Here is an 11,593-nt window from a genome sequence, read left to right as displayed (position 1 = left end):
ATAGAATACGCTTCTTGCTCAACTGTTGTTTAACTGATGTAGCAGGATCTGATGACTCTACCTTTGCTTATTTAATAGAGGATGCTCAGGCATAGCTGGTGGTTTCCCTATCCTGAGGAATCCACACACATGTAGAGAAAGTATCCTCTTCTCTTTTATAACGTAAAATAAATATGTGTCACTTGCTTCAAAAAGTTAAAATACATTGACACCAGACCTAATGAGGTATGAATACATGTGGAAAACCATTTGACTTTCTAATACAGCATTTATAATCATTCCTTTATGTATGAATGTGTGTATTCTTTGAGTATCTGTGTGTGTTGGGGGTTTGTTTCAGGAAAGAGGGTCTACCTGGAGGAAGAGCAGACCTTGCCCATCCCACACCCCTGTCCTCCAAAGCCCCAACTACCCTGAAAATTCTAGTGATGAGTGACCTGTCACTCTTCCTGAAATTTTCTCTCTCCGACAACAATCATGTCTAAGTCGAGTTGTGACTCTGAGCCTGGGCTGTGGATCTCCTCCTAAATAGTTCCCTCTGTGCCCTGAAATCCTGTGTCAGTCATTCTGGCCGGAGCCGCTTTGGAAAACCAACCATCCTCTAAAGCCCTGGATCCAGGAATTCTAGATGAATGAAGACTGACAAGTATTTTTGGAATTAAAGGGTTTAAATTCACAAAGTGGAGTTAGATTTTGAATGACTACATCCAATGAAGTGTCTTTTATTGTTGATTTGATCTGAACTGACAGGAATCTTAAGTGAAATGGCAATAGGGCAGGACACATGAATGATGAAGGAAAAAGCCACAGAAAAATCCACATATGCAAGTCAATGTGTATAAATTTCTGTATCCAAACCTCTGCTGGATTAACATCTGCATTCAGACACACACACACACACACACGCTCACACACCCACACTATGAAAACCCACAGAATCATCCATTCAGCTCCCTGCACGCTGTGGCCAGCACCTCCCGGATGACCTTCTCCCACCTGTGCTATCCACACCTGAGCAAGTCCACCCACCTATTCCCATTGCATAGGGGAGGTCACAGGAAGGAGCCTTGCACCGTGAGCTCAGACCAGCAGAGGGCGACGCTGGCCAGCCCAAGTTGTTCCTAGGCTTCCAGGAGGACCCCACTTTGTGCAGCTGCTCAGGCTGGCAGGTGTGCAGCTCCACACTTTGGGCTGCAGCGTGTGCATTTGCTAGAGCTGCAGAGGCACGATGAGTATTGACAGAAGGTCTGGGGACGTGGTTCCCACCTTGCAACTCTAATGTTGCCACAGCTGGACACTGCCTGCTGAGGAAAGGAGAAAAATCTTTCCTGTGCTGTGCTTCCAATGCTCCGCAGTCCTTGCTCATCCCCTGTGCAGCCCCTGCACCTGGGGAAACCATGGCTTTCATTGGAAGCCTGGAGGCCCTACTGGGAGGTCAATATTGGTTTGGAAAAGAGTAGATCAGGTTGTGACCCTGTAAGTGCCAGGAAGTTTCTGATAATATTGCCCTGCGAGTAATGGGTCCTCCTGCTTCACCGCCGGCCAGGACCTTCCAAGCAGGGAAGGAGGGCTGAGGAATAGCTCTCAAGAGCAATGTTACTCCCTATCCATTTCTCCATCGACTGTGTGTCCATCTATCGCTGACGAGCCTCCCTGTCATCCATCTCTCCTCCATCATCTCTCCATCATACACCTAGAAATTTCTCATTCCTCACAATGCACATATTGACTTTCACATAATAGGAGATGAGATGACTTTCCTGCCGCTCTGCACCTGATTTCACAGAAACTACTAAGGCAGGACTGTCTTGGCCCAGTACATGGTAGTTTTTAAACGTAACTGTCTCATGTTTTCAAATGACTTAGCCTGTGAATAAATCCATTGAAAATGACATTGGCACAGGCATGTTGACTCCTCTCTTTCCTAGAAAGTCCTGCCTGCAAGGCTGCTGCTTCCTGGTGAATAGCTCCATGTCCAAGAGAAGAGAAAAAGGAAACACAGGAGCCCCCGTTTGGACAAACACCACAATGTCCTCCATTAACCTGGTCATGAACATGTCTGCACGTGGCCTGGCCCAGAGCCTGATCCTTTGTCCTCCTGAGCGCTTGCCCCATGGCCCATAGCCTTCCCCATCGCTGTGACACAGTCAGCACACGAGCTGCACTGGAGCTTCAGTTCTGTGAAAGCAAGCGTTCCAGAAGACATAGGACAACCACCCCCTTCTGGACTCTTCTAAATAGCACATGAGATAGTGAACATGCGTGTCAGCATAGATATCATTAAATTCGGAATAATTTGTGTGGAGTCAGTCTTCTTGGATGTGTAACTCATGAATCGAAAGTTGAGGAATAGATCGGTTTTCTGAAATAGCTGCAGTTTTGAACACCTGACCCAGGGTCACAGGGCACAGAGGGTCCCATTCGGGAGCAAATCCACAACCCGAGACTCAGAATCACAACAGGAGACCAGACGACACCTTCTGCAGGGTTTGCCTTGGATTCAGGAGCCTAGGATCCTGGGAAGCTGTTGCCCATCCCTGCCCAAGGGGACTGTCACCTTCTGGGCCTCCAGAATGAGGGTACCGGTGCCCACGTGTGTGCACAGAGGACCTCGTGGACCTGGACGCATGTACACACCAAGGAAGAACGTGTGGGTGGAGGTATGTCCTGCAGGTGACACCCGCCTCCAAGGTCATAGACATGAGGCCACAGTGGCCTGGGGACATCTGGGGGAAGCACCCGCTAGGATACTCCCTGTCCCACAGTCAAGACGCCGAGCATCCCCATGGGCACAACGGCTTGTTGGTGTCAAACCGGGGAAGACTGGACAGTCATGTCTGAACCCAGGCGTGTGTCCAGGCTGGGGTCCTGGGTGCACACAGTCCTTCCCTGGGGCCTGTGGACAGGGCTGCGGTCGTGTCCCTGTGTGCACAGGCCATCGCCTGCAGGGAGGGGGGAAGCATTGGCAGCACGAGCACTGCCCCTGCAGCTTCCTCCAGGAGTGGGTCAGGAAGGGGGTCCCAGGGAGTGAGGTCACTTCCGTGTCACAGAGCCCAACAGAACTTGGAACCCCCGTAACCAGGCACCCGCATCCAGTGCAGCCCCAGCTCAGGCTCACTTGGCTGGAGACATCTGCTACTGGAGGATGTTCTCTTGCTGCCGGCCCACCTCTCGGGGCTCTGGCTCCCAGGAACCCCGGGGGAGCCGCTTGTTCCAATGCTGTAGGCATTGGCTCCAGGATAGATACCAAGGCGTCAGGGCGGTGATCCGGAGGCGCCGTCAGGTAACACAGCGCAGGCCAGCGCAGGCCAGGCCAGGCCCTGTGCCACCATCCTGGGAGCCTCATCCCCTCCTCCTCAGTTTCAGGGTACCAGGAATGTGTGGGCAGGTCCCATGCAGGCTGGGGGACGCTGCAGGGCGGCACATTCCCCGGGGATCCCTTCAGGGTCACCCTGATGTCACAGTGGGCAGGGGGGAAACAGGGTTCCTGAGGTCCTCTACCCCCCCCGGAGTCACCCCGAGGCCCTGCAGCCACATCCCTTTCCTCTCTCCAGGGGCAGTGGGTGCCGCCTGCACTGTGGGGTGTCTGGGTGGAGGCAGCTGGGGGTGCGGCCCAGGCGAGGGGGCCAGACCAGGCGCTGAGGCCTCCTGCCTGACTGCCGGGCACTGTCTCCACAGAGCTCCACCAGGGACGTGGGGCGCGAGCGGGAGGAAGGGGTCGTCTGCCCCACCGCCTCCAGGAGCAGGGAGGTGCCCTGCGCAGCTAACAGAGGCCAGCGCGGGCTCAGGGTGAGTGCAGGGGCTGGGACCCCCGACACCCGGGCCCTGATGCGGCAGGAAGGGCACCGGGTCCCAGAAGCCAGCCTGCTACCCCCTGGGCCCCCCGACACTCCTGCTCCCACATGAGTCTGGATCCCCTCCTCCCCACACCTGCCCCCATGGCCCTGCCCCTGCCTGGGCCAGATGCAGAGTCCCTGCACACAGATGTGTGGGAACATCAGAATAGAGCCCTCAGGGGAGGCCTGGTCCCCCGGGGGTTAGCGCCTGCCTTCCGCCAGGCCTGATCTCCGAGGCCCGGGATCGAGCCCCGCCTGGGCTCCCTGCACGGGCTGCTTCTCCCTCCGTCTGTGTGGCTGCCTCTCTTGGTCTCTCTCTCTGTGTCTCTTGAGGTCCTCGTATTGATCCAAATATTTTGAACATTTATCCTCTGAGATTGTTTCTTTATTGCATAGTTGGTCCTGTTTGTGTAAGAGACAGGCAGGGAGCTTGAGCGGGAGAGGGAGCCCCAGCTCCTCAAGCCCACAGGGCCCCAGCGCAGGGCCTGCCGGGGCGGGATCCCAGGTCTCCTGGCGGCTCCCTGCAGGCTGCACGTCCCCTCTGTCCCACCTCAGGGTGCTGGGGCCGCGGCCGGGAAGGGGCATCAGATTGTCCCGAAGAAGCTCAGCCGGACGGAGCTGCTGGGGCACGAAGACCGACAACTGCTGCTCGCCTTGCAGCGCAGGGACGTCATCTCCATTTGCAGCTTCTTAGACGACTATCGTGGATTCGCCACCACGGAGGAGGTGCTGGACCTGCTGTTCACCGAGTGAGCACCTGCCCCTCCGCAGTCCAGGGCTGGGCCACCTGCTGCTGGGGAGGCTGGGGATGGTGTGAGCTTCCCGGCCTCGGGCTGCTCCCCCGCCTGGAGCAGGGTCCCCCAGGGCCTAGCGGGGTCCTGGAGGGCAGCCCCGGGGCCTGGCCTGTGGCGGGTCAGCCAGAGGGTCTGTGCCTGTGCTCAGCAGCTGTCTTCCTCCCCCATCATGAGGCCTGGGCCTCCTCCACCCCGTCACCAGGGTCCTGAGCGGCCTGTTTCCCATTTGAAAGGGAGGTTTGAGAGTCTATCGGGGGTCTGTGTCCTCGGGCAACCAGACCGGGGGACCCCGGGGCACCCCGGGCCCACTCGGTTATGGGCCATGGGCCTCGCCGAGCCCTTTCATGCTCAAGCCTTCAGGAGGCCCCAGCAGGTGCGGGCGCTTCTCCGGGAGCTGCCCGTGGCCCCACGCACAGAGCTGACGGCCCCCGGGGCTCCGGCCTAGTCAGGGGTCAGAGGGTGACAGCCCCCATGATGAGAGGTCACGTCCACAGGACGATTCATGGGATGCCCCCGCCCTCCTCTAGATATGGGTACATCGTAGCTGCATGTGGTGACGACGACACGGTCCAGCGTTGGAAACTGTGAGTGACTCCGGCTCCTGCAGGAGGGCCTTCCCTCTCCAGGAGGGCAGCGAAGGGGCTGTGGGGCGGGGGGGCGGCTGCACCCTCACCTCACACATCTGCAATTCCTGTGACAGAGTAAAGGTCTAAGGCCCCTTCTGGAAAAGAGGGCAGGAGAGCCAGGATGGGGTGCGGTCTTGGTGGGAGACACTGGGATCCCTAAGGAGAACTTCTCCATGCCCCCCAACCCTCTCTCTGCCCCACACCTGGGGCCCAGAGCAGAGGGGGTGGGGAGCATCGCACTCCCCAATCTGGTGGCACCTGGACCAGGGGGCACAGCAGGTGCTCAGGAGGGCTGGTGAGGCCTCCAGACCAGGCGGCCCCCACCCTGTGGGAGATGAGAGATTAGAGTCAGTGGAAGGACACCCCCGGGGGCCCCTCTGGAGGGAGGCAGGCCAGAGCCACAGGAGGGAAGGTGGCGGTCCTGGGCGGCTCCTGGCAAGGCCTGGCAGGACACAGAGCCCGAGCCCTCCTGCCTTGGAGCTTCCCAGAGCGACAGTGTGTGCAGTGAGGGCAATGACAGGCCAGACGCCCCCAGTCCCCGGACGCCTGCCGGTGGACTCAAGGGCCAGGTGGGCAGGGACCAGGCTGAGGAGGGAGTCCCGCTTCCCCAGGAGAGACGGTGATGGTCACCCCGCTGGGCGTGGGCTCCCCAGAACAGAGGCTGCATATCAGCCCCTCCTCAGGGAGCAGGCCTGTGGCAGGCAGGACCGCCAGGTGGCAGGGGCACAAGGAGCAGGACTGGCCTCTGACACCCCGCACGGGAGGCCGGGTCCCCGGGTCCTGCACGGCTTCCCCGGGACACCTGCATGTGACAGAGCCCTGTCTTCTGACACCTGTGCCCGCCTGTCCCTCCACAGGGCCATCTCCTGCATGCTGGAAATATGGCTGGATTATTATGGGGACGACTTTTGTCAGCTCCCCGAATTTCCCTCCCTTATGAAAATTCTGCAATTCGTAAGACAGCACATGCCAGGTTCAGACGTGGAACTCCGTGCCCGGCGTAACCTCCAGCAATTCAGACGCCTCCATACAGTGGAGCCAGAGGCTGGGGGTGAGGAGGCCTGGGGGTGACTGAGCTGGGGACAGGGTGGGCCCCGCCGATCCAGCCTCCATGCAGCTGGGCTGGGAGCAGGGGGTGGGCTCACACTTCACCCCACGGGCTGCAGCCTGGGGACACCTCCCAGGGCTCATGCCCTCACGCACGTGGAGCAGTGGGAAGAGTGGTCTTGACTTGGGAGGCACGTGGAACGTCCGTCCTAATGGGGATACTTTGCCTTCCTGGAGCTACAGCTTCAGCCCAAGGAAAACACCCTGAAGCAGCTCAGGAGCAAGTCCCAGCTCTGACCGTGGGGACTGCTGCCCCTTCGGGGCCTGCGGGGATCCAGGCCGTCCCGGCCGCTGGGGCTGAGGGCTCGGCCCGCGCTGAAGCGCCCGCTGGGGAGGTGAAGCCCCTGCAGATAGTGGTCACTGCTCTAGTTCACTGCTCAGCCCTGGAGGAGCCCCCAGCACCCGCGGCCACCCCAGAGGAGGAGCAAGCCCCGGCACCTGCAATCGGGGTCCCCAGAGTGCCAGAGCCGCCACCTGCATCTGGAACAACTGGCTTCGACCCCTGAGCTCGCCCCAGCTCCCAACGCAGGGCTCGTGGTGGCTGCAGCCCAACGGAGGCTTGCCCTCCCCTGGCATTTCACTGTTTCTATATTTTCCATTTTTCTTTAACCTTTAACCTGTATAATGACTTATGAGTTTTATTGTAATAAAGGATAAGTTAACTTCACACAAAATTGACTCTGATGGTTTTAAATGCTACATTGTACTTAGGTCAATCACAGTGTGGCAGGCTCGGAGCCCAGGGCACCGGGGGACACAGCCCAGGATCCGGTGCTCCCCTGGGAAAGGCAGAGGACGGGAGGACACAGGACATCAGGTCACTCCTGCTGCCGGGCCGCGGCAAAATTTTGAGGGTACTCAGGCCCCTGCTAATTTGTTTTCCAGTATTTTTGGATTGCAAGAGCAGTTGCAGGGCACCCAAATGACATTAGAAATTTTATGCGGGCTCTAGTGAGGCAAGGAGGGTTGTGTGACTCTCCCAGGTCTACAGGGAATGGTGCTGATCTCTGGACGGAACGTGTACATTTTTCTAGGATCTGCCAACCTGGGGACATTATCCACTTGGCTTCCCTGCCCTCATGGAGGGTATATGCCTCAGGAGAGGAATGTGGAACATGCTGAGAGGGTTTCCGCATGAAAGGAAACCAAGCAGTGGAGTGGGAGAACTGTAGCCTCGTTGTGTAAAAGTCTTCTGGGGAACAATCAGAAATGGTCTCCAAATATCAGACCCTCCTCTTGAATAGAAAATGTAGTCAGTGTTTTATAACAACCACCCATGAACAATCCATAATAAGAGACATAATAGTAAAAGTAATAATCAAGAGCAATGTAATGATTGGAGGACGATCACAGTGACTTTAACGCTATTAAAGCAATTAATACTGCCAAGTCTCCTACAACAAACCTAAGAAGTTGGGAGATTCCGGTACATATTTCTCAAATTCCTTGTCAAATCACAAGATATCAGGACCTTCTTCCTGGGGTATCTCAGGCTCTGAGCCCCATGTTCTGATCAAGAAAATTATTTCATAAGGCCAAAACAGGTAGCCTGTGGCATAGAAAGTCAAACCAACTAGGTCCAGGTAATGGGGGATCTTGGGAACTTGTGTGCACATACCAGTGGGGGAACTTTAAAGAATGGAGGTGGAAGGGGGTCTGTCTGGGTCTGACCAGCCACATGATACCCATCAGATTTCAAGTATTTGGCCAGCCCAGGGTGCATGCAGAGAAGGCAGGAGCCAGACTCACAGCCAGGGTCCATGAACCATGCTATGACTCCCACTAAACCCCAGCATTTTCTTAGCCTTAGCATCCCATTGCCCTTCTTCCACCTCTTCCATCCAACCACTGGAGGTCCAGGTAACCATATTTGCATATAGAGGCTCTGGGCTGTTGGAGTGTGAGCCTCTGTCAACCAGACCAGCAGGGGTGACAAAGGCAAGCATCTGAGTTTCATATTGCCTTTGGGTGAACCCAGGAAGTGCTGAAGTTGCTGGAGTAGGTGGGCAGTCACCACCCGGTGCCTTCAAAAGGCAAGTTCCCCTTTTTTGGAACAACGAGAGGACTTTAAACATATCCAGGGACTCAGGCTGGCTGAGATTGTCCAATGGTGGTTCCCTGACGCTGAGCTGAAGTACAAAATTCTAAGGATATTTGGGCAGGTGTCAGCTGAAACCTCTCCAGGAAGACAAGAGCTGCTCCTTGGTTCCCAAGTAGACTCGAAAACATTTGACGACTCTGGCCATCCAAGAACAAAATCCCTATGTCTTCCCGCTCATCACAGGAGGTATCTGGACCTACAGGAGCTCTCATAAAGTTTTATTAGAGATTCAGTTAGGTCATGGGAAGCCTGGTTGGATTTCAAGTTTTGACACTATCAGTTCTCAGGGTCTGAGCTGAAGCAGATAATTCTGAGGATGCTTCAGTTCAGGATAACTTTCTCCATCATCTTCACAGAGGCGAGTGATCCCTGGGCCCCCAAGTGTTCTTTAAAAACTTTGTGGAGGTTCTGGTGGACCAAGGATGCCCGGAAATGGCTGCAGCTTGCTATGTGGAGAGGGTTTCTAGGAGGCGTTCAGAGGGAAAACCAGGCATAGCTCAGTTAACTCCCTGAAATGAGGATGGAGTAGAGATGGAGCAGATAAAAGGAGAAGGGAGAGCTACTTGGGGAGGGAACCTGAGCTCCATGAATAGGGACCACCAACCCCAACTGTCAGAGTAGACAAGCACATCTCCCCACCCCTCACCCCTGCCCCCAGCCTTATCCCCTGGGTGTTCAGGCACAGCCGTGGTCAGTGCTTGCTTTGGAAGTGGTGCTGTTTAGAGAGCGCTACAGAGTTCCTGTCCTGCTCGACGTGACATTCTCCCCAGGGCTCATTCTTTTCTCTTTTTTAATATATCTGATTTTGTTTCCCCCTTTTCTGTGTTTCAATCCTAAGCTCTCTGCCTTTTGTTCGACGCTCTTAAAAAGTTCAGTCTGATCAGGTATGTCCATCAATCTCATCATCTTGTAGAACTCTGTCTCAGAGATTTCTGAGGTGTCACAACCAATATTGTTGCCAGCTGTGCATGTTGCTCCCTGTCGCATGGAGATGTCTCTTGGCTCTCATCCTGGGATTCCCACCAGAGTGTTCTCTTGAGTTTTCCACTAGTTTCCTATTGTCACTGTAATGAATTACCATACACTTAGTAACTAAAAACAACAGAAAATATTTCTTTCTTTCTTTTTTTTTTTTTACAGGTTTGGAGGCCTAAAACCTACAATGAGTCATTTTAATAGTCGTATGGCGGTATCTCACTGGAGAAACCCCTATGGATTCTCTATGTTTCTTACATACTTCATTGTCTCATTTGATGAAAATACTTTGCTGCAGTTTTCACAATTGGCCTTGGTTCTTTAAAAGCAAATAACTTTGCTTAGTAAAATTATATATGGAGAAAATATAGAAGTGAAGTATACATAATTGTTTCATTGAAGATCTAGTAGGTTCCTTGAGACTGGAGAGTGTGCCCCATTTGTCCATAAGTCTGCAATGTGTGTTAATAAAAAACTCCAGGACCACCGTCATCATTACTCTTCCCCCATTTTGAGTTACTACCATTGGTAATTAAGCACTGTTGTCACCTCTGTGTCTACTTCATACATTTCAGCAAACCCTAGGTTTCTGTTCATCAAAACAAATGAATAAATATCCTACCTCAAGTGTAATAATATCGCCTATTCCTCCTTGAATATACTTGGCCAGGACTTTTAGATACTGGCTGTTCTCTTTTATACTTCCAGTTCTTTCCTTGGTCAAAAGCAGGGAGTCTGATGCAGGCTATGGTAAGGCATGGTTGGACAGGATGGTTAAGACCTCTAGTTCCTGTTTCTACCCTAAATGTAGAAGGGCACATTCGGTTTGGGAGTCAGCTGGAATCTCAGGAGGAATCCATTTGAGAAGACCAGAGTTGAAAGGTAACAGGGGGAGCCAAGGGTGGAATAAAAACATAAAAAATGACTTAAGCCCCAAAGATCAGTTGTATGGAGCTAATTTTCTTAGACTCAGTTTTCCTATAAGTAGATCCTTATCATTTCCCATTGCCTGGGCCCCCGAGCTGTATCATGGCTCTGTCATGCTATTATCTGAAAGTCACTAACTCTTGGAGAATATAAGCAGAGGAGGTTTGGAGACAAAAAACACTGTTAGGAAAATGCCCCATTTTCTGTTACCCATCTCCTGTTCTGTTTCACTGATGGAGTACAGATGGTTCTAAACACCTGGAAAGCCCCTGACTGCAGTTCATCCAAGTCCATCTTACCAGACCTAGGATGTGATGCACACAATCAGGAGGGAGCATTCAGGTACCAGGGAACTATGGTCTCTCAAACACTGACTATCCCATAGGACGTAGTGGGATGTAGGTAGTGTAGGTCGTGGAGTCTTTGGCCTATGTGTAGGATTCTCTCAAGTGCTCAGTTTCTCAAACTGAATAAGTCTTTTATAAACTTGTTTTGTTACCTGAGGAGACTTGGTTCAAAAAAGAATAGATTTGCACGAAGATAGTAATGGTTCTTATGGGTGATGGTGTCCATACAGACAGGTGGAAAATGACTTCATTTCAGTCCGCACTCACCAGGACTAGTAGAATATCCCTGCATCATGAGGACATTTCAATACCTCCCTACAGGTATCTGAGGACAGGGGTGTCCTATGATAGCAGAACGGCCTTCAAGGGAGGACAGAGAGTCCTTGTTATTTTGGATGCTCATGGAAGTGGGCAGTTTTGAATGGAAGTAATTGTCAAATGGGAACATAAGCTACGGACACTTTGGCAATAAAATGGAACAGCAATCTTTCAGGTCAGTTAAAGTGATTTTGACTAGATTGACAAGAAGTTGGTTTGAACGAGGACAGGGTATTTTGTCTGAGAACTTGTTTCAGACTCTGCTAACTAAAGTGAAACTCAGTCATTCTGTTCTGAGCTCCCACAGGCTTCCCATCAGGCTGTGGAAACTGCCATGTTCTATGTTACTTTGCTGGACATGTATTTTCCAATGAAAGTCTGAGGTTCTAGGGCACCTGGGTGGCTCAAACGGTTAAGCATCTGCGTTTGGCTCAGGTCATGATCCTGGAGTCCAGGGATCCAGCCCCGTTTTGCTCAGCAGGGAGTCTGCTTCTCCCTCTGCCCCTGCCTTCCCACTTGTGTATACCAGCTCTCTCTCAATTGAAAAACAAACAAACAAACA

General features: G+C 53.3%; 1 protein-coding gene across 1 annotated transcript; it reads left to right on the top strand.

The window, feature by feature from the left end:
* The first annotated feature begins 2,113 nt into the window (after positions 1-2,113).
* Positions 2,114-6,869, top strand: LOC144285142 (uncharacterized). Its single transcript, XM_077850390.1, has 5 exons — positions 2,114-2,186; positions 4,258-4,585; positions 5,158-5,214; positions 6,114-6,307; positions 6,547-6,869. The coding sequence occupies exons 1-5, from the start codon at positions 2,114-2,116 to the stop codon at positions 6,867-6,869; spliced, it is 975 nt and encodes a 324-aa protein (XP_077706516.1).
* Positions 6,870-11,593: the final 4,724 nt, after the last annotated feature.

The sequence above is a fragment of the Canis aureus genome, chromosome 15 (assembly GCF_053574225.1).
Source record: "Canis aureus isolate CA01 chromosome 15, VMU_Caureus_v.1.0, whole genome shotgun sequence".
Taxonomy (NCBI): Eukaryota; Metazoa; Chordata; class Mammalia; order Carnivora; family Canidae; genus Canis; species Canis aureus.
Note: the sequence above shows the minus strand (reverse complement) of the source record. Positions and strands in the feature narration are given on the sequence as shown.